This window comes from Pygoscelis adeliae, unplaced genomic scaffold, assembly GCF_000699105.1.
Source record: "Pygoscelis adeliae isolate BGI_AS28 unplaced genomic scaffold, ASM69910v1 Scaffold218, whole genome shotgun sequence".
Taxonomy (NCBI): domain Eukaryota; kingdom Metazoa; phylum Chordata; class Aves; order Sphenisciformes; family Spheniscidae; genus Pygoscelis; species Pygoscelis adeliae.
In genome coordinates this window covers 1,676,840-1,700,188 of record NW_008825433.1, presented here as the reverse complement: position 1 = coordinate 1,700,188, position 23,349 = coordinate 1,676,840, and the positions used below count along the sequence as shown (strand labels likewise).

The window sequence follows — 23,349 nt, the reverse complement described above, 5'->3', positions numbered from 1 at the left end:
GTTGGCAGACTTGCTCAGGGTGCTCTCAATCCTACTGTCAATGTCGCCGACAAATATGTTAAATAGCGCCTGTCCCAATACTGACGCCTGAGGAACGCCACTGTCTCCACTTGGACATCGAGCCATTGACCGCAACTCTTTGAGTGTGACCATCCAGCCAATTCCTTATCCACCGAGTGGTCCATCCATCAAATCCATGTCTCTCCAATTTAGAGACAAGGATGTCAGGCGGGACAGTGTCAAATACTTTGCACAAGTCCAGGTAGATATCAGTTGCTCTTCCCTTATCCACCAACGCTGTAACCCCGTCGTAGACGGCCACCAAATTTGTCAGTCATGATTTGCCCTTAGTGAAGCCATGTTGGCTGTCACCAATCACCTCCTTATTTTCCATGTGCTTTAGCATAGTTTCCAGGAGGATCTGCTCCATGATCTTGCTGGGCTCACAGGTGAGACTGAGTGGCCTGTAGTTCCCCCACGTCTTCCTTTTTTCCCTTTTTAAAAATGGGGGTTATGTTTCCCCTTTTCCAGTCAGTGGGAACTTCACTGGACTGCCACGACTTCTTAAATGTGATGGATAGTGGCTTAGCAACTTCATCTGCCAGTTCCCTCAGGACCCACGGATGCATCTCATCAGGTCCCATGGACCTGTGCACCCGCTGGTTCCTTAGATGGTCTCGAACCTGATCTTCTGCTACAGTAGGTGGTTCTTATAATACAATAATACACAGATCATTGTGAAAAGGTGAGTGACTACTGCAGGTACTCCAACAGTTCTGTGCAGCCCTGAATTCCAGCTAGCGCGAGTGGAAAATAACATTCCTGTCCAGTGACATGACTTTAGGAATACGATAATCTGTATTTATTATTTGCTGTTTGGCTGCTCCTCCTGGAGCAATATTCACAACTGAATCTTTTTTTTTTGTTGTTGTTGTCTTAATTTTTTTTTTTCCCACACTGAGGTTTCATAGAGGAGAGAACTGTACTATTTAAGACAGACTGTGATGTGTGTGTGCATGGGGAGCTGGAGGAAAGAATGACAGTACCTGATGGGATGCATATGGACCAACACTGCATACTGCTGTGGCAAAAAAATGTGCTCCAAGCTGATAAAACACTAAGGTTCCCTTTAAAAATCATATGATTTCCAAATTTCCTGTCAGACTAGCCAGATGCTTGATAATGGAAGAGAACGAAGCGAGCAAAGGATGGTTCCCCTGGTGTGCATAACTGGTGGGAGTATCCTCCTTAGTGTTTCCATATCAGCTAAAAATTTCATTAATGGTTGTCATTACTAAGACGCTAAGCACTGAGCTCGGCCTCAGTAACCACCGCTAAATTACTTAGCATTGAAAATAGCTCTGGCTCCATGAAAGCCAGTGCCAAAAGCAACACCACGGCTGGCCATGGAACCACAGGAACCACAGGGCCCAGTCTCAATACTGAGGGGAGGAGCGCGGTGCAGACTGAGAAAGGCTGAAAGGCAGACAGACCTTTTGGAGTCCCTCATCTTTTTGGGCACTATGTTTTTCCAGTTACCACAAGGTGTGAACTGGATTGAAGATCACCATTTGTCTAAGTAATCTAGAGATTTGTTATCTGAGGTCCTAGGGAGGATACACTCTTCTCTGTCGCTTTCAGAAGAGGATCTGGTTGCTTATTTTGCCCCTAGGATTTCCTGTTCTTTACAAAGAATTTGAAACAGTTTGTAATTGCTTATATCCTGCCAGTGCTGTCTTACCATTTTGCTATTCATAGTAGTATCATGAGCCTCGTTGTTCCTACTTGTAACGTGACTTCTAATAAAGTCATAGACAGTATCACTGTATTACAAATTAATCTCTTTAGCACATAAAATATTGTAGGAATCATTCTGAAGACAGAGGGCATTAATCTTACACTCTACCCACACTCTAACATCTTTCATAGATTTTTTTCATATTAACACTTATTATTAAAATTGTATTGGAATGCAACATTAATTGTACTTGGCCTCCCCACCTAAAGCATTAAAATAATCTTCTACTGCTGGTGGCGCAGGAGCCTTCCCTCAGAACACAGAATCATAATGTTCAATTACATAAGACATCTGTTTAAATGTGTATTCCTTTGAGGGGTTGTGAAACACAGATCAGGGGATGAATTTTAATAAAACTCCACTTCAAATTAAAATAGAGAAAATGTAATGGCTTATTACAATATTTTCTATTAGAGGTAACAAAAATGTACGTGAGTATAAATTTGCTATTATAGCTACTATAGACCAGAAACTTTTTCTAGTTTAAAGATTTCAATGTGTCAAAAATCAACATATTAGGACCCAAAACATGCATATGCTTTCAATATTTAAGTTCCTACTTTTCACATCTGAGGTCTTCATGAAAGCCCCTCATCATGTTATATTTGGGCATAGAAACCTTCATACATACCTATTACTGAATGATGCATGACATTATTTTCATGTATTAGGAAACAGAACACACGTGACATGAAACCCGATCACAAAGCGTATAGAAGAAAGCATGTTACCTGGACATGATGGGCAACACTGCCCTGGATGTATGGTGGGGTTGCCACAGTTAGGAACGGGGCAGGTGATCAAGGCACACATTTCCCGTCCGTTGTGACAGTAACACTCCCTGCAGCCATCATGCCAGCTCTCCTCGTTCTCATGTCGGCGCCCATCCATTGACAGGCAAGAGCCTGTTTTAATGGGAGGCATAAGAGAAGCGGTTGCCTCTGCACAAATTCAAAGGAAAATGGAGTGTTCTGATAAGCATGTGTTGCTTAGGAAAAAACCACACCAACTTCACGCCTGGATTGCATTTATTTTTAAAGCACATATAAAAAAAAAAATCAAGTGATGAATAATTCTATCATTTATGCTTAGAAATAAGGTAACAACACACATGAAACAATTAAAAGGTATACTGAAGGGGATGGTAGGATGTAGTAGAATAGATTTCCTTGGAAAATATAATCACTTCTTTCTGTTGTACCTACACTCTTTTTAATCATACAGAAATGCAGTACTGGCTAAATAATAGAAGAAAAAAGAGAAATGTAATAGAGGGAAATAGCAGAAAGCATGAAGCATATTTAAAATGAAATATTTAAATATTACAGTGTATTAGATTATCTATGATATGAGTATCTGATAGCAAGTAGAATACAAAAGCGTTTACAAGAGCTAAGGATGGTCTTACATCATGAATGACAAAAAATTACAAGTGAGTTCTAATGGGGTCAGATACTGGAAATATTTCATAAAACACCTATGAGAAATTACTTGTTTACATTACTATGATAAATGAGATGTTTGGAAGATAACTGCTCTGACAATTTTATCCCTCATTGCTAGCTTTTGCTGAGATGAGAATACAGTAGCTTGGACTGCTGCATTACTTGCACTCAGCCAGAACACGCAAGCAGTTGGTCTAGGGAGGATAAAGTCTCATTTGTATCCTGAGGGGTATTTAAGTGCTGCAGGCTCCAGCCTCAATATATTCTTTGTTTATCAGCAGAGCAAATTTAGAGCCCAACACTTCCTCACCCACATCATTATGATGATGAAGGATTCAAGATCAGTTTGTCAGTGAACTGACTTGTTTTCAGTGGTATGTCAACCACGTTCTGCTGACACTTACATATATATAAGGTTATTTGTATTAAGTTGCTTATTTCATTTTCTGTTTAAAAAAGGATGCAGTATGAAAAGTAGTAATGATTATATATAATTTTAGTAAGGTTTTTTTTTAACTAACATGTAGGTCAGCACTTCTTCAGCTGTGGCACATCCATCAAAGGTGGTCCAAGAACCACAAGCAGATGGCACAAAGTTAGTTTGATGCATGTTATGAGGGTAAGAACCCAATACACAGAAATTACTTTAGTATACCATTTTGTGAATTAAAAAGAAAAGCCATGGCATAAGGATAAAATATTTCTTAAAACAGACTTCATCCTATTGCACAAACAGAAATACTATGAAAAAAATTACATTCAGTTACTACACTTTTATACTTTAGTATCAGATTATATATTAATTCCTATTTGAATTAATATCACTGGAATACTGTCCTACATTAAAATGATTATTAACACATGAAAGTCTTAGATGGTAATACCCTTCCCCTTCCTTAATAAAGAATCTGATGTAATCAAACTTTTTTTCCTGAAATATTCTAAAGCATACTCCAAAATTTGGAGAACAAACCAAGCATATAGGCAACTGTTCAAAATTAACTTCACAAACTGAGATTGTTTTCACTTTTCAGTTTTTAATTAAAATTAGTACAAAAGATAATACTTAAAGAAGAAACCAAGTGCCCAAATACAAAATGGGAATAACTGGATAACTAGAGGTATGGTTGAAATGATCTGGGATTATAGCAGCTCACAAGTAAAAATGAGTCAGTAATGTGATACCACTGCAGGGGAGGCAAGTTCAGTCTAAGATACAAATACAGGAACACTAAATTTAAATGCAGTACTACTATCTCTACTAGTTTGAAGTTTTTGCTACTGCTAAAGTACAATATCCAGGTTTTGAACTGTGATGAGAGACCAAAATAACTAGGTTTATTTGACTTAGGGGGAAAAAAAAAACAACCCAAAAATGTTTAGGGTTCTCCAGTTGCAACCCCTTAAATATTGCAAGAATTCTAAAGGGAATGGTGCTTAGCTGTTCCATATGTCTGCTGGGCTTAGGACAAGAAGTAACTAGTTCAATTTATACAAAGGGAGACAGAAATATTACAAAGTTTATTTTCAAATGTCATATTGGTAACCACAGGAAAATATTATTTGGGAGAGGTGGGTTTTTTTAAATTGTAGTTTAAGAGTGGAGATTCTTAATAAATTAAATCTTAGACAAACGTCTGTCAAGGATTATCCAGATACACTCTATTTTATGCAAGGGCAGAGAAATGGACTCTCGGTTTTCCAGAGGACTACCCCAGCCATGTACTTCCATGGTTCTACTTCTATTAATCCTAACATAAGCTATTTCTGGCAGAAGCAATTTAGAAAGTGGAGCGAATTCACAGGCAGGGGATTTACCCATCCCTTCCTCTTACTTAGGGATTTTGTGTCAAAATTTTAACAAGGACTCACAGCTCCCCCAGAACATACTGGTGATTGCTCTAATTATTCTTGGACAAGTTGCTAATGAAGTGATGCTGAAGTGATATGCTCACGGCTTGGTATCTCTATGATCATGATAACAATAAATACCACTTAGAGAGGGATCAAGTTATTTTCGCTAAATATTTGTGCATGTTTTAAAATCCATCCTTGTTAAGGAAAGCACTTAAAAGTGGGCATACACATAATTAGTAACTGAAGAGCTGCATCTCTTTACAGTCTGGGATGCAATTATGGCCCACCTAAGAGAACAACTTGTGTATATTCCATCACAGCATCATGACAATCAGGAAAAGTGTGTGGATTGTGAACATGGAGACAAATGACAAGATAAGTGATGAGAATTGTCTCGATGGGACTTCATTCAGCAGTTACCCTTTCTTATTTAATTTTTAAAATTTTTATTTCTAGTAGAAGTCATATATTGCAGCTTCTGCCAGTGAAATCTCTCTCTACTTCTCATATCTGCAAGGTACATTTATAACATTCCAATTTTTTTTGCTAGAAGTCTTAAAGTTTTGTTATAATTGTCTGCAGTGTATGATGTCATGTGGAGAAAATACAATGTCGGATCCTTCTGATTTATATGATTGCATGTTTGCCTTCAACTACAGGAGGGTGACTTCAGGAACTCATACACTTTCCTCCAGTCCCATGTTCCCATAGCTTGTCTTATATTTTATAATTTTTTAAAATGCAAAAGAAATAGCTGCTAAAAAAGTTAAGAATGGAGTCATTACACAAAACAATGGGAAAATACTCAAACTTTCTTGCCTATAGCTAGAAATCAAAACATACAAGTAAGAATCAAAGGAAATAAGCATGAAAGAGCAGTTAGGATCAGAGAGAGCCTGAGCACAAATGAAAAGTTATTAAGTGCAACACATTGAGATGAGCAACGAAGGAAGTCTGATACCCAGACTAATACAAAACACAGACTGAAAATACCTTAAAAGAGACACGTTAAAAGCAGCACAAAACTGAAGGAGACAACTAATGAACATCTTATCTCAATCTCCACCTCGAAGTTGGTGGTTACAAGTTTGGGATGTTGCACATGTAAAATCTTTAGCTTAAGAATACCCAGTCCTTTCTCCTGGGTAAGCACTCTACTCATTGTTCCTCGAGACCGCCTGAAAAGCGTCCAAGAAAAGGCACTCTAATTTTAGGCAGTGTACAGGGCATCTATCAAATCCAAAACGTGAGTTTGTAAAGAAAAGGTGATAGTGAAGAAGCTGAGATGAACACTGAACTAGCTTATTTCTAGTAGTTACTTATTAAGAGCCTGATCTAATTTTTATTAACGATAACGAACTGATTTTTGTGACTTTGTAATAGGAGATGAAAAGTGGAGCTGAGGCTTTCTGTTGAAGCCAAGATGAACACAGATAATAACAAACACCTGCAAAACAATACACTCCTTTGAGCAAAGTTGAACTGACTCCCCCACCAGTTACCGTATTTCAATTCTTACATATTCTGTGCAGTATTCCTTTTCTTTTGCTCTAGCTTCCAACTGCTTTGAAAACAAGTTGTAATTAGAGGTGGTAATGCACTTGCACCTACCTCTGCACTTGCAGATAACACAGCCGTGATTGTTCTGCTGGAAGCCCATCGGACAGATTTTACCACAAGGCAGGTCTGGGCATTTCTTACACCGACAGATTTCACAGCCATGCTTGTTCTTCCTAGATGACCAAAATAATTTGTAAAAGGTCAGCAGGTCACTTTAAATATCTACATGTCATGATCTTTAAAGCAAAAGCATCCCCTAAAGAAGCGACCGATCAAGTAAAGAAAATTATCGTTAACTGTCACCCTTAGGTTCAGTGGGTCTATGGGGTGTACAGGTCTCCATCCCTGGCATGTGCTCCCTCCAGGTGACTGGCGAAATCTCAGCATTTGGTACTTTCAAGCCATAGCAGATAATATAGACGTATATGCTTGTGACTACTATTGATGACCAGTTATTTTTTCAAGTGAAAAAATAGAAAGAATAACATCTAAAACTGTGAAGAAGCTGGAGGGATAGCTAGGAATCTGTTGTAATTACTGTATTTTTATAACACAAATTACTGTTAACCTTTTTCCTCCAACAGTAGGTAAAGTACAGTATATTTCATCTCTTGCATATTAAAACTACAGAGAGATTTCTGAAAATGTTAAATAAGCAGACACGAAGCTTACTTGAAAACTAGCACATGGAATGCCAATAACCAATATAAAAAGTAACAGACACACAGTAACATATTTTGAAACACAGAAAACCAGTGAACTTTTCAGCAGACAGAGCACAGAGAATTAAGAAGACAAATGCTTCCAAAGCCTCCAGGTGAAGCTAGGCAGGAGTCTAGAGCACCACCTGACAGCATCTCTTCACAGCACCATAAACATGCTGCTTCTGAGAATCCTATACTGAATATTTGCTTGTCTTTTTTCAGGAGGACAGATAATACCATTCAAACTTCAGGCACAAGTGTACTATTTCCCTTCATATACAGATAGAGTAATTTTCTGTGCCTTCTCAACATACAGGGGGAAGAAAAAAGTTGTAATGAAGACGTTCGGGACAAAGAGGGGAAAAAAAACCAATAAATGATTTTCATGAGTCTGCTGATAAACATCTTGCTCTAATGAGGTAACTCACTAAAATTGGGAAAAACATTTATTGGGAAACTGACGTATCCCTCATTGAATACTACAACATTAAATGCACACCAGTTCTCCCCAAGACAAAGACAAGACATGGGAAGTTAAAGAAGGACATCTAGAGGGATAGTAAAAAAATAAATTATGTAAATCTCTAGAAAGCCTGACTTCAAGCTCTAGAAAACATTATTTAATTTTTAGTTAAAAGGCTGAAGAAAACAAATCGTCACACAGTAGGACGGAGAATGGAAGACCTTCTGTCCTCCTATCCATCTATTTTTTCCTCCTCAATGTCTGTAACCACAGCCCTTTTAATATCAAAAGAAATGCTTCTTTCCATTAATGTGCAGAGCTTTCAAACAGTGAACTCTATTGAGCAGTTTTTTTCAGACAATTGTGAAAACATTTTGGTTTCTTTAAAGATGCAGGAACTGAGGTTTTCCAAGTACTAACCTTTGACACTCTTAAAAAAAAGAAAATCACAAACATGATGATAACTACTTAACTTTTCACTCTCTAATATACTTTTAATACTTGCTTCTTTATTCTCCTGTTTGTGACCAAAGTTTTACATTAAAATAGAAGTTTGTCTTCCATGACATCCCATGCTTTTGATGGTCATAACAGGCTTAGAAGTCACAAAAGGCTTGCTATTTTAGAGAAGAAATTGGCACAGTAGTGGTAAACAACTGAACAAACGTACTATACAACTGCAAATCTAAATAATTTTAGCACCAAAGTAAGACTTGAAGTGAAATGATCTTAAAATATTTCTTACCACAATTTTAGCTCTTTATACTACAAACTGTTATATACATAGTTATCTTCAAATGTTATTCATTTCATTCAGTGCAATTTTACAGACAGTGACAAGATTAGGGTGCTAATTTCCAATTTTTTTTTTTGTTAAAAAACCTACAGTCATCTTAAGACTTATTAAAATCTCATCATTTAAAAATACCAGCCTAGCATTATGCATAATTAAATTACATTCTACATTTAAAACCAGAATTTAAATTGAAGATTATTTTCCAATTAGCTTAAAAAAGTTTAAAGTTCAGTTTTTTTCAGGTGTACAAAAATGCAAGGGAAAGATCATCCCAAAGACAGGGTTCCTAAAACGCTAGCATCAGCTTGAAATCAACTTGTTTTTAAAACATTATCTTACTCCCAGGTACCATACTATGCCCATTAATATTTGCTGTAATTTCTAAAAAGCTTTTGCTACATAGTTCACACAGATTTTCTAATAAAACTGTTTTATGCACACTTCAGTTTAAACAAAAAAGGAGAGAGAGAAGCGTGTTTCAGCTTACCTAAGTACAGAAAGCAATATATAGAAATATGTAATTTTCCTCTGTAGGTCAACATACTAAATAAGTCATATCTAGAGGCTAAAAATTACTACTCTTTACAACAGGCAGCGTAATTCTGTGAGAGGCTGAACACTGTATTTTTACAATGCCTTCTATTTGAAGACGAGCCGTGTGGTTCAGTGCTAGCCCGTGGAGCAGTCTTGACCTGTGTTATGTTTTCACCGGCCTCCCAGGACTCCTCTGAATGGGATACGGTACAATGGGGCAGACAGCATGCCTTGGACTGGGGAGTGCCTGGGCAAGTCATTAAATGGTCCAGATCTGATACTCTGTGAGTCAATGTCTGATCAAGGTGTCGCTTTATCATATCTAGGACTTCGTGTGAATAGTTGGAAATTGCAAGATTCAATATTTACGATTTTTAACTTTAACCTGCTTACCATTTTTCTTTCTTTTCACTAAATTCCAGATACTTTCCATTTCTGAAGATCTGAGTTTCCATTTTGAAGCTTATTACTTGGTAGTTTTAGTCTTCCTCAGGTGTACAAAGTAAGCCTAGTAAATCTAGGAAATAAAGCCTGTCTTACTATTCTCGTCTTCAACATCATAAACCTTACCATTTTTCTAAATTTTTCCTACTCTTATGTGACAATATCACACAGTTTCTTAGTCACTGGCTGCTTCCTCCATGAGTTTAGAAAATTACTTGAATTTGTGCCTGAAATTTGTATCCTTTAACAGACTATCCTTGACACATGATCGACACTGAAAACTACTTGCACCTAGGACTAAGCTTCTCTGTGTTTAAAGTGCTCTTGCAGCTCATGGACAATACTCAGACTTTTCCCATCCTTCTCGGAAACTGAGACATCAGTTCTTTACTACAGGAAAGCATTCCAGGAAAATGAATGATTTGATCGATTTCTTTATATAAAGCTAGGCCCATCTATCTTTTTTCTCTTCATTCTTCTTTGATTTTCATTCAGAAGACTGAACCATTTCTGGGTGGATAGACAGCATTAATGCAAGCTTCAGGTATGTCCACACTGAAGAAGATGGCACGGACACCTTCAGATTTCCCCATACAATCAGCTAGATATTATCAACACATACCACAAATTTCTTAACAAAACAATAATCACCTTAACTGCTTAGGCACAGGTATCAGCAGGATGATACTCACAGATCACACAAACTAAGGGACTCTAGAGGTCAAGAGGATTGCACTCAAACACAGAAAATCAGTTTATTAAGGCTCAAAGTATATTAGGCTCTATTCTCGGGTTCTTATCTTTCTCTGAAGACGTAAAAGTAGAGTATGTAAAGGCATCGCACTATATAATGTGATAAGGCTAAGTGAAAGATACACAACTAGAGAACAGCCTCAACTTACTGAAGGTAGGCTTCTACGGTGCGTATCAAAAAGCAATGCTATGAGGACTTCAACAGCCTAATGTCTGCACCTGCATTTTCAGATCAGATTTAATTTACATGCTTTAAAGTGAAGTAGAACTCTATATTCTATCCCCCTACTCTTAATGGAGGGAAATAAAATAAAATTTCCATTTCCAAATGGGGTATTAATACACATTTTTAGAGATTTCTCCTTTAAGGCCTTTCAAAATAATGCAGGCACAACTCACCTAAAGTGCAACAAGAGAAGGCCAACAGAATTATTTCAGATATTTTGTTGTTCAAAAAGGTATTCTTGATGATTTATACTGGTGTGTCAGACCCTTAACATCACAGGTCAAATTCACAGCAATCTGAGGGTCATCTTCCAATTACACAAAGATCTTCCTCATCTTTGTTTAAAACATTCTTTAAAAAAACAGTTAAGTCACAGTTCATGAGAGAGAGAGACCATGAAAGTCAGACCTCTCAAACGAAGTAACAAGTTTCTGAATTAGTCAGAGTTCATTAATTCAGTTCACATGGAACAGCCTACTTCACTGCAAAGCTAACAATACTAAGAAGTAGCATAGAAGACAACACTAAAGAGAAACCTTTGCTTAAGAAAAGAAAGTAAAAGTCAGAAGTTGCAGAGTAAAAATATATGTAAGCAGAAGTAAGGGGCGCATCTTTACTGACAGCTAAGGAAGAAAACAGGACCAAAGAAAATACTATTCTTTTTAGCAGTTACACATGCACTGGTCACTAATGAGGTAGACTTAAATCAAGAACATTACTGCCAGTCGCACACACTGGGAGCACAGGCCCAGGAATGGAAATTTACTGTCTTAACTTATCTTAAAAGAATATTTGCTTTTTCCTGAAGATTCAACATTTTGAAGGTAAAAAAAATATTCAGTTCACCGCAGGTTATTAAGGTCTCTACTATGTTCCATTTAAAGTTGTAAAAATACTGTCCGCTTTCCTCTGAACAAAAATTACAGTTTATATAACCAAATCAGACAAAGCTGCTCATTATGTAGAAGAGAGTATTTTTTCCTAAATCCATGTTGTTGGGAAAGGTATTGTACAATAAACTAAAAGAATGTAATAGTAAACTTAATACATTTACACAAACAAAACACATTAATAGTAAATGACTTTGGTAAGTATAGTTCAGAACAATCCTTATCAGCAGTAGAAAAACATTTTTAACACTTTAGTGTGACATTTACATTGGGACTGCCAGTGAAGAAAACCAGTAGTAGTAAACTGGAAGAAATCAAAAGGAGAAACAAACTTGACTGCTTTAGATACCGCAGAAAAGTCAAAGAATAGAGCTAGCTGGAATGGAAATAAACACCTAGACCTTGGTTCGTGAATATATTCAAGCTATTTCTGTGTAAGTCCAAAAAGGCAATGACAAAAGATGTTAAATAGACCTTATTTAATGGTTTTCTCATATTATAACTTTTGAATGGGCTAAAGCAAATGGCCTTGAAAATAATAATGTATTTATGCACTTGTTATATTAAAATTAAAAAAAGCTGAACAATATTCAATCACACTGAGTAAACAGTAAAAAATTTTGTAGTTCATATCAACTGTCTCTGCTGTTACGGAAACACATGCACACACACACTCCTTGAGCATGTGGATGAAAAAAAGTCTTCTCAGATTCTGTCCTGATAGCTTTAAGTTATCGACCCTGCTACAGACAATAAACTAAGAGCTACAATATGGAAAAAGTATAAACCTCAAGATCTAACAGCCTTAGTGTGCCCTTTAGATATCACATTAGATTTATCTGCTGCATTTATAAACCAATTTGAAAAATAACCAGTAACTGAGTATTATTAATGGAAATTAGTTTTTAAAACACAAATATAAAACAGAAATAAAAATAAATGTTCAGATATACAGTCTAGAGGCTGTTGAGCTCACGTCCCGTACTTGCTATTAAAGATGCTTTATGTACCATGAACAAAAAAGATGGCTTCCATCTTTGTTGCAAATAGCAATGAAATGTATTCTGATGGCCATTATTCAGAATTTTTCTCTTTTCTGTGCCAAAGTTCCAAATCAAATATAAGCTAACGCAAATGATTTCAGTGCCCCTTGAGAAATGGTTACACCATATGAGGACTATATGGCAATTTCCAGTATATGCTTCAATATAGTTGTAAGTTGTATTCCTTTATTGCTGTTGTCTCATCCCAGCCACCCTTCCTGCTTATTCCATCACAGAGGTCTCACAGTTTCAGATACCCCGACACCATTTGCCTCTTTGGCTCCCAGCTTTAGGAGATTTTATCTTGGATTTTGTGCCTGCTCAACAGCATGGCTCAAACTTCACTCCCCCTGGATGCTTTCTACGCGATTCTGCACGCTTTGTACTTGGTTTAATTGACTTCACTCCTTTGATCCTTAATGTAAGCAGCTTGATCCTACCTAAAAACCTGAGACATCTAACCAGTCATTATTTCTGTGCAATCTTTCATGTTTCTTTTGTTCTGCTACCCACCTTCAGCCATCCTTGCCTTTGAAGCCACTGGGCAAAAGTTCTCGGGATGACAAAACTGACACCCCTTTTCTGTGACTTCCCTCCTGCTCTACCTTCTCTTGCTTGCAAAACTGAAAATAACTCTCAGCCACTCTTGAAGTCAACATGCCTTGAAGATAATTTTATTAACTTCTTCATTTAGAATTCTTACTTTTCCCCTCTCATCTACTAAACTTTGAGTTTTGGGGACAGAACTAAGTTTGATTTAATCTTTGTTGTCTTTCCCGCGCTTTGTCCTATTTCAATCTTATCACTCTCATGAGTGCTGTTACCTGCAAAAACTTCCATTATTTAACCAGAGGCAAGCCTAATTCTGTATCTCAAGTAATAGATACAGGATTATATTAAATGATATTGCTTTACTTTGTTTTGTTGGACTGCTATTATGTAGGTATTTTCAGATTACACTAGGGATGCCTCAAGGATACAAGTCAACCATCCTTTCTAATGTAGAAAAAAATAAGTGACTCAATGTTTGCAAGGCAAACATATTCTTCAAATGTTCTTTTTCTTTTTTTTTTTGGCAGTGTATTGCAGCATATTTGTGCCATTATTATTCCATGGGATATGGGTCTGCTTTTTGTTTGATGTAATGCCACCTCCTGTTTAGCACCATGCACAATGCAAAAGCTGTATGGGCAATAAGAGGGACGTCAACCAGAACACTGTATTCACCTAAGTGGAACACCGCTCCGTGGCTAAGAATAGCATGAAGATTAACGGAAGGTGTAAGGCTGGTATTCTCCTGTGTTTTTTTTTTTTTTACTTTGGCAGCACAACTGGAGAGAATACAAATTGTTCACTGGCACCATCTATGAGTAGAGCTAATTAAATCTGTGAGAATATCACTATGTTACAGCTTGATCTGGTACCTCTCTGATCATTCAGGTTCTACCATATTTTGATTCCTCCAAACTTTATTAAAACCACGTACTAAGAGGAGGACACAGTACACTATAGATTACTGCTATAAAAACCTGCAGCGTTTATGAACAAGTGTCAAACAGAACTCTGAAATGAACCAGAAATTAAAAGAGTATTAGTATCAAACACTGAGAGTTGCAACATTAGTAAACTTCATTACAAATTATAAGAAAACAAATTACATATGAACATTATCTGAAGATCAGCTGTCATGAGGTAGAAATTAAACTGTTACGAAAAGCAGGCAGTAACATGGAATGGACCCATCAAAAATAAAATGTATTGGTAAAATATATATAGAAGCCACCAGACTGATTACTAAGAAATTTGTATGTGACAAAAGATCTGGGCAGTTTTCGTCACCTGTTCCACAAATGCATAAATACTGCAAATAATTCCTTTTATGGAGAAAGAACTCCAGCAACAATACAGGTTTTGAACACATTTACAAAAACTTAGATAAGAGACGGTACTGTTCTTCATGAATCCTGTAAAGTTACTATCAGAAATGTCTCACTAAAACTACTCTGCTGTCATATCAACATTAGAAAAAACTTGAAATATTATAAAATCATTTGAATAAAATAAATGGGTTACAAAATGAAAGGGCATTACAGCAGAACACACAAACAGAATTTCAAAAAGCTACATGCAAGAGACCTTTCTTGTAACTAAGTTTTTCATCTTGTTCATCAAATATTCTTCAAAAAAATTTAAGTACTGTTTTGCTTTTATAATCTGCCACTGGTTTTTTTAGTTGCTGTTTCTTAATTTCTTGATCAAAATCCATTTTGAAGAATACTTTAATCTCACATCAAGTAATGACATTTCTATTTTCCTACATTTTCCCCTGCTTTGCCACAAACTAAACACAAGTACATATGCCTAGATTTTGCATATTTTCAATATGTACAGGGATTGTATTAAATACGCTTTCAGAATGAGAATACGTACAAGTATCCAAAGGGACAGTACTTGTCACATACAATGGGTTTGCACTTCTTAGGCCGTGGTCGGCACTGACAGATCTCACAGTTGTGGACGTCAGTCTGGAAGCCGAAGGAACAGTCCAAGGAACAGCCGGAAATGAGGCCGGTGCACAGCTCCTCCCCTGCAAAGGACACACGCAGGTTATCACAACGTGAAAACTCTGTACCAGACAAATGCATCTTCAGCAGACTAAATCTTCTGTTCCCTTTTACTTCATAAATTTTAAATATTGGTAAGCCTTACCTTCGGACTGTCCCAATTTTAAAATATTTGGCAGAATTCTCCAGTAATGACCCAAACCGTATGAGCAGACACTACAGGATGTCTTCAGTTCCAGTGAAGAACTTGAGAAGTACTACCTGGTACCCTAAACTAACATGATTTTATGAATAGATGTACAACCAAAGGAGTCCAACATCCGTGACTCTGTTGGCCTTCAAGAAAACATTTAAAATAAGACATACTTTCAACACATTATATGGGCTTAATAGCTTTCTGCTCAATATAGAGCATCTTTATTTCTCCTCTATTTATTTTAAACAGAACTGAAAGGCTGGGATATATTAACAACTTTTATTCCTTAACGCTGTTTGCTGTCAACTGTTAGGTGATTAAGACCTGCTTTTTAAAAATATAACTGTAATACCCTAAGAGGTGATCTAAGCTTAGAGATGCTAGACTAAAAGACCTCTCTCTTGAAGTCCGCTACCATGTTTTATCAGCCTCTTGTGGTGTAAGGGAGATGCTGGATCGTTGCCATCTCAATTTCTCCAGTACAGAGATAAATAATGGTCATTACATTCACTCTCATTGGAACGTACTATTTTGAGAATGATCAGTTTCTTTTTGTTCTTCTTAAAAGAAGTGCCAGAAAAACCACTCAACATACTCTGGGATACAAAACTAATTTACTGGTTGCAGAGGTGAGAGGAAAGAGAAAATAATGATTTTTGTTACTCTAGAGATGCAAAACACAAGAAAAAAAAAGACCATTATTACAATAGCCAAAGTAAGATCAAAATAGAAAAAGAGGGAAATATAATTGCGATTCTTCAAGAGAAGAATATGATGGGTGATATCCAAAGGGTCGATTTTCAGAGTGATATTCAAAGGACAGCTCATCTCCAGTTCAAACATCCACACCCCTACGAAGTGCTCGTTATACGGAGGGTGGCTGCAGGGTGCTCCTCCAGATGTGCTCCTCATTAGAGCTCTGAAGACCACTTTCCTTTAGGGATATGAACATTTAGGGATGGGTTTGTTCCAAAGAGGAGATCAGCACATTGACTTATTCTGTTCCTTACACTACACTACTGTGGTCTGAAATGCGAAGATAATCTTCCTATCTCTAACACGGTAATACATGGTAAAGAGAAGGAATCTTTGCTTTACTTAAATGCTCTCTCTTCTGTTTTTGTAAGGTTGCATTTAAGACTGCAAAACATAGCATAACCTACTTACAAAGACAATGGATAGACTTAACCAGATGTGGTTGAGCTAAGTGTTTCCTTATGTGTTCTACCAGGTTAATGCTCATTTGGTAAAGAAGTCATGTTTCTTGGTACCTCAGAGTGAGACCGAAGCTTCGTAGAAAACTGGCAAATTCAGTGGTGGAATTTGGGCATACAAGTGCCGTGCAACATAAGAGCCTTATTATCCCAAACAACAGTTCTCAGTTTAAGTAGGAAGATCATCATTCATGGCTCCTACCTCTCCACTTTTATGCAAATTTGGTGTCTGAAGCTAAAAGGGCGTAAGTTTATTTGTCATTCAGAATACAGAATAAGAAATGCCTGAACCTTTCACATCTGGTTCTAGAGGTTGTCTTTGTCAGCAGAGTACCAATGTCACAATATTTAAGCATTTACTCTCTGTCAGATCTAACCTTTGAGAGCAATGGTAACCCTTATCTCAGGTTCTTGCTTTACTCAGAGACACATATACAAAGATCTTCATGAAGCCTTACAAGTTTTTGAAGGATGGAGTTCAGGCTGATCTATCAAGAATACTAGATCTTTCTAACATGTAGCCTCTAATGCTGATTTAAAAACATTATAATGCAGAGGAAAGTCAGATACTCTTCTCTGGTAAAGAGTGATGTATATGTAACGGAAAGAGAAAGACATTCCTTGAAGCAAGTTACAATAATGAAAATTTTCTTTTTTAAGATGCTTTTACAGTAGGTTGTTTGTACAAAATTATTCCCTGACAGCATACAGTGATAATAAAATTAACTAAACTTTTCATTATGCATGACTTTATAAGGTAGTCATAATTTTTAAAGTTAAACTTGAACTTTATAAAGAACGTATGGAAAAGTACACCTACACTGGAATATCTCCAAGAAGAATTAAGCTCAGTTATGACCTTTGATATGGGTGAGTTATGATACCTCCTGCTGATGCTCAGAACTGATCAGTGAATAATCCTGGAATTGCACAGGTTGGATCGATCAGAACCATTCATTTTCTGAAGTGTACTTTGTCACAGAGGTGAAGTGTAGACTGTCCATACACATCAGGCTCATGGAAGACAGGTCAAGGAACAAGAAGGTACAAATGCAAAGGGATGGGAGAAATGAATAGGCATCTTAAAGTGAAAGGAAGAGCTGGAAATAAAAACTAAAAAAAAATCTAAAAAAAATCGAAACAACAAGAACATTTTTGAGTTGGGGTATTTCTTATTTGTCTCCAGATTTGTGTTAAGGAGAGCTATCAAAGTGCGACATCTAGGTTTGAGTATGTAGTTTTAGAAGATGGCAAAATAACGATTCCTCAAAATCGCACAGCCAAATATGTTTTTGTTTTCAGTCTTCCATTCTGTTTTGATTACTTTGATTTTGTTAGTGAAACTGCTTTTCAGAGATGCAAACCAAGTTTTTTATGTGTAAAGTTAATATATTTTATTAAAAGGGTCAAGGTGTCTAGGATAGTGCTATAGAAGGAGGAAGACAGTGTCTCATCCCAAGTAGCCTATGATGTTAAATATACTTAAAACTCAAATAGTCAGCTGACATATTAACCAGAAGATCCAGTCTCAAGGCAACGTCTTCCTTGCTTAATCCTATACATAGTGAGTTACAAAGTGAAAATTCTTTTGAGGACAAGTGGCCAAGAAAGGAAAGCTCTTCAGAGCCTTGGGATGGATGACTGACTAACCATCACTGCCTCTCAGGAACAGACACCGAAGAGGATACAAAATAACATCAAAATTCTGGCTATGTCAAACGTACAGGGAAAGTTTGCTGAAGTCAATACAGACCACTGCTCACATCTGAACTTACTAGTGTTATGTCAGTGCTATACAAGGACATCAGAATAATCTACACAGACCTCTCCTGACAGAATCTTTCTACTAAGATGCTAAAAATGATGCCTTCTTAGAAGATGGTTATTACTAAAATTAACATGTTATCATACTTAAATTTCTGATATTATGACATTACAAGTGGTGGAAATAGCTTTTAAATAGTTTTTGAAAAACATTCTCTATGAAGAAATTTAGTGTCATGAAAATCAGAAAGTGAATTCTGATCCTCTTTCTGACTTCACATCTAACCATCTAAATTTCTCCTACTGAAACATTATTAAAAACATGACAATTACAGGCAGTCTCAAACCGAAGTACCATCTGGTACACATACAAAGTTTATGTCTGCTGCACAGGTCCGTCGAAAACCCTAGTCCACTGTTTTAAACCGGGCATATTTTTTTTTTTTCCAGAAAACAGAGTGAACCGTCAACTTTACAGAGCAGAGTGTAGCTCTCAGAGAAAGGGGAAAAAAAAAAGCGAAAAAGATTGCAAGCCTTAAGATTAAAATATGAATCAAATTCAGTGTATGGAATTGTCATCCTGACAGTATCTCTATAGCTTTAAATTCATCATTAATAAAATAATCTCAAGTTCATTATGAAAGGATAGGTAAAAATAGATTTTCTGCTAAAGTTTTGCATTTCAAATAGTGACAAATACTAAAGAATAAAGAGAACTAGTTCATGAAAGTCAATTGCAATGAACTGAGGAAATTTATTACGGCAAAACGTTAGGAAGTTACTTGTTTGGGGGCTTTTTCCACCTCTGCTTACATAAATTTCATCAGGAAACTGAATCCCAAATCATGGAACATATTTGCAGAGAAGAGATCCAGTCCTAACTGGGCTAATAACTGCTTCAAGAGTGTATCGGGGTAATCAGATAGTCTGAAAGGAGAGGATAGGAAACATCTTAAAAGCTAAAGCAGAAGGAAAACTACCCTTCAGAGTTCGAGAGAACTGCATTATGCACCTGCATGTCACTGCAACTCTAACAGAATGGGATCAAGCTTCTGATCACATAGTATAAGCCATCTTTATTTCTTTGACTGATTAGTTACAATGACATCACCTAGGGAAGTAAACTAATGGTCAGATAGGAGGTAGAAGACTAAAACAGGAACAAAATGGTGAACAGGCAACCAATTAAAGAGAAGACATCTCTCATTGTGCTGCTTAGGGAAATATCTGGCTGGAGAGTAGAGTTCTTCTACATGAGTAGTAGAAATACGTTCATTATTTTTTCTTATGAAACATGAAATGTCAATGAGGTAATGACAATACAGAATTCAATCCTTCTACACAAGATAATAGGAGGGCTTAGGGGGATAAAATAATAGTAGTGGGGTGAAATGTAATACTGAAAACATATGAAGTCATGCCACCCATAGGGAATAAACAAGAATTTGTGCTACAAGCTGAGAGTTCAGGCACAGGATATTGGTTCATCTCAGAACAATACCGATGCATTGCGACTTTAGAAAAAGATGAATGCGTTCCTGAACGTCTCAGGCTAATATAATTGTATCTTTACCACAAATACTTAGCTTTTTAATGTGAGGACAGACATTACCGGAAATACCACATAAAATTCTGGAAGAATTTAAACTGAAGTACAGCAGGCGGCTAGGACAATAATCATGGAAAGGCTGTTTGTCCTCAACCAATGACATTATCAAAATAGCCTCCTGCTAGGAATGAATACTCACTTGAGGACAAACATGCACCAAATACTTATAGCAGTGTATCCAGCCACACAACACTATGAAGTTTTCTTTTCCATGTGCAACCATGACTGCAAAAGCAGCAACAAAGTCAGCTACCAACAGGTCCATGTTACTAGTCACAGTCTTCACTAGACCTCACTATACTGGCAAAAGCTATGGCTTATAAACTTTGACCCCTCTAAACACTGTAGTTCTAACAAACACTTTGCTCTGTAGTTTGCAACAATTTAACACATTATATGCTGACCTGGATATGGGAATTTCAAATTATTGGATTCATTTGGATCAATTTAATAAGACGCTGTAGGAAAAAAACAAGGGAAAGGGAAAACAAGAAAGGGAAAGGACAGTTGAAGATGAACTGGTCTTCCAAAAAACATTTGTGAATTATTAATGAACAAATATTATCACCAAGGTATTTAAGCCTGGTCACCATTGCCCATAAACTCCTTTTAAATATAGCGGTTTCTTTCTCCCCCTTTCTTCACCCACGCACCGTTTCATACACACAGACTGTAATAAAACAAGTATCAGAGTTTCAGAAGAGCATGATAGGGTTTTAAGGGGACTCTGTTTGAGATATGGGGGATGGGACAAGACTCTCTGAAGAAGAAAGTCTTGTCTTAAGAACAGATGATTACCAAGATATGGTGAGGCTCTCCACAGCACACTGCACACAAACTATCTGGTGTTTTAAAACTCTTTTCCACTAAGTATCTTATTCTCAACACTTAACACCAACTCTTGTCTTAAAAGGTTGTCGGATCACTGTAAGACCGATTCACTAGCTGCTAAAGGAAAGAAAGATATGTACAAAAATCAGCATTTAAGAGCAGTTGATATACTGACGTGACCTACTGTAGGTCCAGGGCCCACCCTGCAAACAAGACAACAACGAAATTCTGTCCCAATTTCTGTTAGCAACCTTTGCATTTGTGAGGATTCACTCAGCAGTCAGGTATTTCAGATACAACGCAATCTCTCTTTCTCAGGTATGGTATCTCAGAGGCAATGTATGTCAAAAGAAATCCCAATTCTTTGGCCTAAATTCAAACCATCAGATGCACGATTTATTCCTGATTTCAGAGTGCTCACATCCCCACCTTGCATGAACCTATGAATATTTGGAGTGTTACAAAATATTGCTCAAAAAAAATCAAACTGAAAAGTAAACAAAATTCAATTCCATGAATTGCATGTTTAGGTCTAAGAAAGGTTTTCTGTTTGAACTTCTAATAGCTTGATTGTAACTCCAGCTAACTCTTATTTAAAAAAAAGACTTCTCAATTTCCTTCTTCTAGCATATATATGGCATATAAAAAACTCTAAGCTCTTAAACTGGGATATTTATTTTTCTCCAATGTATTATTTTACCTATGGACACATTGGCAATTGTACTGTAAAGCCTGAATGCATTTCAAAATGCATTCTAGAGATGCATAGCCTGTTGAAATACTTTTAGTTTTCAATCCTCTAATTCACAGATAAAAAATAACTGCCAGAGAATATTAATAGATACTTGACAAGAATTAAGTCAGTATTTCAACTTGGCTTAGGCTGGTGTCCATTTTTTGAAAATCTGTAGCGTTGCTACACAAAGCTAACTACATACCTTTACCATCATTATTTTCTTGATGCTGAGGCTAGATCATATCAGGAGAACTGTTTCACAGTACCTTTATAATTAAGCACTCCTCAGCCGTCCTCTTGGTGTGGATTGCTACTGCTGGTTAATCTTCAGGGGTGGGGATCTGGGGAGGCAAATTTATGAAGGAGAAAACTAGGTTACTTATCAGTAACTGGAATTCTCTGAATATATTGCCTCCACAGATCCACACTAACCCTCCCTCCTTTTGCTAGAATTAACTCACGAGTCACAATAGCTGGATAAAAATGAAGGGACTGGGCACTGTGATGCTAGAAAACCCTGTTTAAAAAAATAATCTCATGAGTCCGTTGAGGCAAATTACCCCCTTGGATACTTGCTCTAAACAACTCTAGGATTCACACACAACACATGACTTCATGAAAATGGATTTGTAGCAGTGATTATCTCAAATGTGGAATTACTGGAAAATGATCAAGCTTCTATAAACCTTCTAGCAGCACATTGGGTTTTTTTTCCCCACAAGTGAAGTGAAGTTCTTATCTGCTTCTATTGCATTAGATATATTGTAAGCATTACTAAAACCAATATACTGTTGTAATCTTCAGAGATCCCCGCCAAAGACTTTTCTTCTAGTGAGAAGACAGATAATATTTATTTGGCATGAGTAGTTAGTTCACCATAATTCCACCCTCTTCAGGGAGCACTTCCACTATCTTCCACATGTGTACTTAGAATTAATATTTGTATTATACTTAGAATACGTATTTTTTCTGAGCTAAGCCTTAAATTTTTGAGAAACATGCTTCATCCCCAATTTTCCATGGCTGTATTTCACTAACAGGTCTAATATATAATAGCTATTCCCTTTCACATCACTGCAGAAGGATAATAAAATATCCCTTTTTCTGCCAGGTCTACAAAATTATTCAAAAATCCAAGATGTGCTCTGCTTGCACTAAGGGAGACTACCTGGACCATCTTTGTTTTTATAATTTTTTTTCCATGGAATTTTTTGCTAAATCAAGGTAACAATGGGAACTAATTGTTACTAAAATAGAGAAGTGTTACCTAACTTATATTTTACTTTACTATTTCCAGGAATTTTGCATTGTCTGAAGTGTACACTTTGCGTGATTAGTGTTTGTGGTTATTTGCCTACCTTACTTTGATATCAAAATAAACATAAAATATGCTTATTTAAATGGACAAAACAAACACTGAGGGAGTTTTGAAGTGTTCAGAACACATCCCTGAATATGGATTTACAGGAATAAAGGAATGAAATATTCAAATTTTGGCTCGGAAGAGTGAAAGGTTAGGAAAACCCATCCCAAACTCTTAACTACTGAATGATTAACACACAGAAAAGAGGAATTGAGATGATTCTCCCATTGCAGTCCCTGCCAAGTTTTTCTTAGGCTTCTTCCCATCATCATGCCGTACACTTTCTCAGAGCCTTAGCTGCTGCTATTTACAGACAGCCCGTAGATGCACCTACCTAACCTTTCTCAAACCTTCCAATCCTGCCTTTGAACATCTACACAACTAAACCAAGTCCCACACTGCCAAACCCCAATTCCACACTGGAATTCCACTCCGCTTCATCAGCTATAAAGAGAGATGGTGTGACTCGCTAGAATATTGAAGTCCATGCTGTAGATGTCTGCTAATACAGAGTGAATCATAGTACCTCCTTTTTAACTCCATGGTAGAATACATTTTC

At 36.8% G+C, this 23,349-nt stretch overlaps 1 protein-coding gene across 1 annotated transcript in view; it reads right to left on the bottom strand.

Annotated features, from left to right (window-relative positions):
- CRIM1 (cysteine rich transmembrane BMP regulator 1 (chordin-like)) overlaps positions 1 to 23,349 on the bottom strand; it is a 202,885-nt gene that overhangs the window by 17,077 nt on the left and 162,459 nt on the right. Inside the window, exons 10-12 of the mRNA XM_009331092.1 lie at positions 14,944 to 15,100; positions 6,712 to 6,833; positions 2,530 to 2,739 (exon numbers count right to left, since the gene is read on the bottom strand). Of these exons, the coding sequence (XP_009329367.1) occupies positions 2,530 to 2,739; positions 6,712 to 6,833; positions 14,944 to 15,100 (489 nt within the window). The remainder of the gene's footprint in view (positions 1 to 2,529; positions 2,740 to 6,711; positions 6,834 to 14,943; positions 15,101 to 23,349) is intronic.